Source organism: Staurois parvus, unplaced genomic scaffold (genome assembly GCF_062004578.1).
Source record: "Staurois parvus isolate SC_StPar_1 unplaced genomic scaffold, SC_StPar_1.0 ptg000096l, whole genome shotgun sequence".
NCBI lineage: Eukaryota > Metazoa > Chordata > Amphibia > Anura > Ranidae > Staurois > Staurois parvus.
In genome coordinates this window covers 11,219,144-11,226,244 of record NW_028317892.1, presented here as the reverse complement: position 1 = coordinate 11,226,244, position 7,101 = coordinate 11,219,144, and the positions used below count along the sequence as shown (strand labels likewise).

At 42.2% G+C, this 7,101-nt stretch overlaps 1 protein-coding gene across 1 annotated transcript; it reads right to left on the bottom strand.

Annotated features, from left to right (window-relative positions):
- Positions 1–3,662: 3,662 nt before the first annotated feature.
- Positions 3,663–6,809, bottom strand: LOC149467993 (uncharacterized). Its single transcript, XM_089670966.1, has 2 exons — positions 6,251–6,809; positions 3,663–3,739 (listed from the first exon to the last, which is right to left on the bottom strand). The coding sequence occupies exons 1-2, from the start codon at positions 6,807–6,809 to the stop codon at positions 3,663–3,665; spliced, it is 636 nt and encodes a 211-aa protein (XP_089527092.1).
- Between the last annotated feature and the right edge of the window lie 292 nt (positions 6,810–7,101).

Below are 7,101 nucleotides of genomic sequence, written 5' to 3'. Positions count from 1 at the left end.
AGCATGGTTAGCTGAATTTTTAGACGTTGAAATGTTTTCTTTAGTTTCCAAAATGTTATTTAGCACTCCGCAGCAACAGATTGCTACTTCTAGAAATTTACACTTGTACTTCTTCTAAATTCTTTTGGATTTGAATGTAGAGGTTAAGATCCCAGTATGTAAAGTTGATTGGGTCTACTGTTTAAATTAATCTTGATAAAGTGTAAGATATAGAGTATGTACTGAAGTCTTTGAGCTTTTATTCCTCTGCTTTCCCATACATGAAAGGCAAAAAGGTGTTCATGGACCTCCTTGCAAATTTTTCTCTTGGTAAAATGGCTCCTATATACACAAACATTTCTGTACTATGTAAGAAGGCAATGATTTATCAAGCACGGCCATCTTACCGTATAAAGATGGCTTATTAGGGTCCACCATTTGATGGCCGTTCCTACCATATTGACCTAGGACCCAACCTGATTCTTCTTGGATGGGATAGTCACCTACCTGCTGTTTTAGGAGATACGCCACCATATTGTGTCCCTCTCTCCTGACCTGAGACCTGCCTCTGTCTCCTGGTCTAAGGTGTGCTACTCAGAATATACGAATGTCCAGTCCAGTTGCATTTAAAACACTTTACTGCACAACTCAGTCACTTGTTCAGTACATCTATTGCAACACAGTCACTTTAGAGAACAGTTGTCATTTTCTTGACTCACTGAAGTCTGAAGCAAAGAGCACTATTGCTCCAATACATGACTTTATGAGCAGTAGTCACTCAAGGGCAGAACACTCAATATAGTCACGAACCATTGCATCCATCTTCCCAGATGTTACCAGTCTTTTATCACAGATGTTCCAAGCACTGGGAGTACCTTTCCTTCACAAAAAATGTATTCTTCATGGAGGCCCTGGGGCCAGCCTAAACCAAACCACAGAACCTGCTAGATAAAGGTCAGGGTAGAAAGGTTTCTCTTTCAGTCCCTCAATGTGTCTTCATTGGGCACCCTGGCAGCTCAGCCCCGCAGAGGACTCTCTCTCCTTCAGCACAGTTACACATTAAGGCTGATCAGGAGTGTCTTATCCCAACTTAAATGGCTCCACTAATAGCTGGCATATAATGGGCACTAACTCCACCCATTACATCACTATGGGAGGGGCTACAAATAAAGGGGCACTAAACCTCTCAACAAGCTGTGATGACTGGCAACATTTTGCCAAACTGTATGGCATCTATGAAGTATTTGCATTAGTTACATGTACCTGGCTCAGTGTGATGTTGCTTATAACGTTTGTTCAGAAAACACTTATGGCACAATGCTTGTACACATTCCATTTGTAGATTTTTGTATTCAAAGCTGAACTCTGATCGCCATTTTGTTATCATGTTTAGATGCATTATGATCTGGTTACCTTTTTGGTGTACAACATACAAAACTGGTTTGACAGTATATGTTCTGTCCCTCAGCCAACATCAGTGCTGCAGAATAATTGGCATCAGCTTCACATAGCTCAGCAGTCTGAGCCATTTTACCACATCCTCTGCTGACAGCACCATAGTGGTTTGCAGTCCCTGCCTGAAGGTTTACAACACCAGGTGTTGTAAATATACCAGTCATTTGATACCAAATGCATTGGGAGAGACATCATTTTTAAGCACAAATTTTGGTAGGAGCAGCACAGAAATGATACTGGTCAGCAGCAATGAGGTCCACACTCCTCCTCATTCCTTTCTTTCCCCCACTCCACAAAATCTCCAAGTGCATCTGCTTCAACATCAGCATCCTCAAGTGATAAGGATTGAAGTCTGACAAGGTGTTTGGGAGGCTTACCTTGGGCACATCAAATGGAGAAGAAGGTCAGCATGGGGCCATGTATAGCAGGGCAACCTGATCCTTCCTTTAAGTCTCCTAACACCACATCACAATATCTAGCAGCTTCCTTGACCATACAGATGCTGGCTTTACAGCTGCTCCCATTCCAGCTGTTAGAGCCTCCCCCTTTGTAGTCTGTGCTGCACCACAATGTCAGATACCCAACACCATTATTTTGCCCAGAAGGTCATCCCAACTCTCCACCAACATGTGGAAGGTGATATCTCTGTGTTGCTGGATCGCACAGTTAGTAGCAGGGCCCACAAGACCACAAACACGAAGTTCTGCAACTATGGTTAGGGATATTACATTTCTTTTACAGAACACTGGGTAAATTTACTGCTGGCTGAAAAGAAAGACAGGGCACATGCTGGAGCTTGTGATATCACCATGTTTCCTGCACTTAGCAATGGTGACAGCTCAGTCTTCTCTGTCTACCCATCTTCAATGGTTTCTTCTGGTGACTCATAAGAACTACAAGTCCTCCTCAAGTGACTAAGGGACTATGAAAAGGGCCAGGCAAGATGCAGCCAATCTGTATTGCAAATGGTATGCCTAGGGGATAGAAGCCACACTTGGCCAGAGATTCCATCAGCTCTTCAGGGGCATGCTGAAAAGTGGCTGAATCCATCTAATTTGTGTCAGGCAAGGTTGTAAGTGACAAGGGTATAAACCTGCTGTCTGCCCTTTGGTAGGAAAAGTTCACATATGTTCCTTGCCTGGCACATGTCCTCAACATGGTGGTTGGGTACCCTTGCTTCCAGGGTGTCCAGTTGCAGGCCAGAAGAGTGTGCCACCATTTCAGGCACTCATACCCAGTGAATTATTTTCTGGCAGAAATCCAGCATATTGGAACTCAACTGTGGGCATGCAACTGCAGCAGCAGGCTGTTAATGAGCATTTGTGCTAGTTATGAATGAGAACAGGCTCTGGGGATCTGGGATCTGTGCATATTATCTTGTCACCATTCCTACAGGTGACCAGAATGGTGGACCGCTGACATGATCTCTCTGGTGTTCCTGCTGGAACACACACTGTGTTGTGTAATAGACCGGACACTGGAGGCACTGCAGCAGGTGGAAGAGAAAGACTTGATGGTCTCTCACAGCATTCAATAACCTTTCACATTTATGCCTGTGAGGCAGCAACTGGCAGAGAATGAGTGCAAGGATGAGGGTTGAAGTGCAGGCGGTGAGGAGGTACACATGGGACATGGTTTTATGGGTACATTTCATCACTCCCAAATCCCAGGAGTTGTTGGTGAGATCAATAAGGACATTGTTGTCCTCAGCATTACCAAGGAATCAGGGTAAAAGGGTTGATCTCAAGCTGTAACTCCCAGAAGAAGCAAAAAAATGCACCATTTGGAAGCGGTGCTGTGGAAAAACATTCTGGTCTCCTTTCCAGACAATGTCAGAATCCCTTTCATTGCCAATGTGCCTATCAAGGAACAAGAAGATCGCCGCAGCGCATGAATCTGCGCATGCGCAGGATCCCAACAAGGCATACAGGCAGGCAGGCACTAGGACCGAGGTGAGCCTGTCACCAATGACGGCGTCGGGCAGGCACTAGGACCCAGGCGCGCTTGGCGGGCTATTTAAAGAGCACCTCGGTGCTGATTGAGTGCTGACTGGTCTTCAGCTTCCCCCCTGTGTCCTGCCTGTTTCAATACGTGTTCTTTTTTGCTGACCCGGCTTGTTCCTGACTCTGAGTACTCTCTCCTGTCCCTGGTTCCCGACTTGGCTCTGATCCTGACTTTGGCTTCTCCCTCTGATTCGGTACCATGCTGCCCGACTGTTATGATCCTGGCTATCCTGCAACTCCGCTCCAGTCCTGTCTCCTGGCTGCATACCTGGCTCCACCGTGCATCTGGCAATCCGCCAAACCTGCAGAAAAAAAGAAGTTTGTGAAAAGAGATTCACAGAGAAGTGGCTACATTATGAACAGAATGTGATACTCAGAAAAATTTCCAAAAAATTATGCTTTATTAAACATGAATATTTGACATATGGGCAATCGCCCTGGTTTACCATCACCTCAGTATGAGACAATACACACAGACCTAAAACCATATAAAATCACACCAAGACCGGTCTGGATAAATGTGCTACAAAGACTATGACCGCTATAGTCTAAAGTCCTTGCAGCACTGGCACATAGGTAACACTTCCTAAAGGAGGTGTGTACAAAAATTATACCATAGGTATACAGTGTCACATGCTATATGTATAGACATATGTCATAACCATGTAGGTTATAGCCCATATAGGGGGGATTTCCAAAAATTATACCGAGGGTATATCATATCACATGCATGCAGTACAGCGAGCACAGTAATCGTCAAAAGAGAGGCATGACCATAAGCCTATAATAGGCAATAGATGGGTATAACATAAATAATGCAGTACAACCCTATACCGGCACACGTGGTTGGGGCCCATTAATCTGTAATAAACGTGACTGGTTATGAGGATTCTTATAATGGAAAGAGTCCCTGTTGTTGCCTTGATGGAAAGATAGATGCAAGTAGCAGAAATCTGCTTTAAATGGTTTCTTCACCACAGCATGTGGACTGCAAACCACTTTTTTGTTGGAAACAAGATAAGGCCCAATGGATCTTCCGCCTGTTGAAATATATGTGGTATGTCTTGTTTCTATGTAAAGCACCATAATGTCCCCATCCTGTAATAAGACAAACAATATAAGGATAGTCACTGTAAGAGCTTTCACTCTATGGTAGACGTATATTGTCATGTAAATCGCAAGGGACCTTTTATCTAATGTCCTGTAACAGTCCACTCACCACCTGTGCAATGGGTAGTAGAAAAAGGAAAAGAAATCCTTCATAGGTACTGCCGTGTTGATCCAGGGAACCACCGCTTACATCAGCCGACATATCGCGGGTTCCGACCTCTCCATGGCGCCTGTACAGCCTTTGCAGGACTCATGGCATGTGAAAAATGGCTACCTCCTTGTAGGTCGGCATGCGTATCACCTAGTGCGCATTACCGGAAGTGACGTATCTGACGTATGACGTCAACGCGTTTCGCCGATGGGCGTATCTCACTCAGCTTCGTCAGGACCAATGAGATTCCTGCATTTGAGCTTCCTATTTATAGTGGGTTAAGACCCACCCACTTATGCAAATAATTAACTTGCAGTTATTCTCAATGGGAGAAAAAAGGCTAAATACTTAGCACAACCGCTGGTCATTATTAAATTAAAAGGACAGGTGACTGGATATATCAAAGAGAGGAAAGGCTTGACAATTCCAACAATGCAAAAAGAAATAAAAAATAATTGAATAAAAAATTACCACACATTCACCAGAAGATGGCAATATTAATGAAAGAATCCCCAAACCTGGTCATTAAGGTATCTAAAATCACAATAGTAATTACTGCAAAACCTCCACAAGATGGCGATATTGATTAAAGAATCCCTCTGAGGGTTATTTTGCCAAAGATACCTAAACCTCAAAGAAACCACTTATTGGTTTACAACTATTTTCAAAGGAGAGGAGAATAATTAGCTCAATAGTTAGTCCCTTTTCCACTTCTAAACTTATATTCAGATATGTACCAACAGGCCATTAGATACCTCCCCAAAAAGGAAGGTTTATCTTGATACTTTAGCATATTGTCTAACCATTGGTGGAAATGAAGAATTACTCCAGATTGGCCATAAAATGGCAATATGAAAATATATATCCATATAGATCTATTTATCCAAAAATACCTGGAGATCACATTCAACATTTAACCCCTTTGGGTACAATGTATCAAGTTTATATATCCAATATTTCTCCTTTTTTAGTAATTCCTTATCAAAATCACCTCTCCTTTGGGGAAAATGCAATGCATAGAAACCTTTCACTTTTGTACCATCCAGTTTACCTCCATGATACTTAGCATAGTGTTGGGCAAGATTACTTTCAGGGTCATTAGATCTGATATCTCTGAAGTGTTCACCTATTCGTACTTTAAGTTGTCTTTTGGTCTTACCAATATACATCTTTTTACAGGGACAGGTCAAAATGTATAATACTCTCACTGTGGAACAATTTATAAGACTTTGAATTTTATAGTGAGTGCTATTTCTTGAATCATAGAAGGAATCTGTACGATCCACATATTTACAAATTTGACATTTTCCACATTTATACATCCCTTTAGTACGTGATTTTAACCATGTTGTCTGTTTTAACGGTTGATAGTCAGAATGGATAAGGAGGTCACCAAGATTTGGTGCTCTTCTTGCTACCATTTGGGGGCGCTCACCTACAATTTTACTCAATTTGGGACATTGGGTTAAAATCTTCCAGTGTTTTTCTAATATTTGTTTCACAGCTTGCCATTGAGCTCCAAATTGGGTTATCATTCTAACAGGTTGCTCACTTAATTTGACCTTCTCATCCTTTTTAGGAGATAATAGATCCTTACGGTCAGTTTGATATGCCCGTCTCCGAGCTTTTCTGATTTGAGAGTGAGAATACCCCCGTTCCCTAAATCTTCTGTAAAGGTCCTGTGCTTCCATCCTAAAGTCATTAATATTCGAACAGTTTCTCCGACATCTCAGGAACTGTCCCACTGGGATTCCCGAAATCAGTGAACGTGGATGATAGCTTCTGGCCTCTAATAGGGTATTAGCTGCAGTAGGTTTTCTAAATGTTTTAGTGTGGAGTCTCTCGTTCTCAAGTCTAATTTCCAGGTCAAGAAAGGAAATACACCTTTCATCAAACACATATGTAAGTCCAATGTTAAAGGAGTTTTGATTTAACTCCTCCATAAAGAGTTTTAATTCCTCTGATGTTCCTCTCCATACAAGGAAAACATCATCAATATATCTCAACCAAATCTGGACATTTGCAAGAAACCTTGCTGACCTGAAGACGACCTGCTCCTCCCAAAAGCCTAAGTGCAAACATGCATAGGCCGGAGCCCATGGTGCCCCCATGCTAGTACCTCTAATCTGTTGATAAAAGATGTTATTAAATTGGAAAAAATTATGTCGTAATGCAAAGTCCAGCAACTCACTAATAAACTCATTCTGTCCTCCTAGAGTAGGGTATGTTTTATCAAGGAAGTAAAAGGCCGATCTCAAACCACACTCATGTGGGATCGATGTGTAAAGTGATTCCACATCTATTCCCACTAGAATGGAGTTTTCATTAATAATTAAATTCTCAATTTTAGCCAGAACATCTTTAGTATCTCTTACATAGGAGGGAAGATTAGGAACCATATCT

Bases quoted from the DNA above. Each gene is read 5' to 3' on its own strand.
- LOC149467993 (XM_089670966.1), bottom strand. From the start codon at position 6,809: ATGGGGGCACCATGGGCTCCGGCCTATGCATGTTTGCACTTAGGCTTT. The intron at 3,740-6,250 runs GTGAGCAACCTG...TTTTTTCTGCAG, and splicing joins GGATGAGAAGGTCAAATTAA to GTTTGGCGGATTGCCAGATG.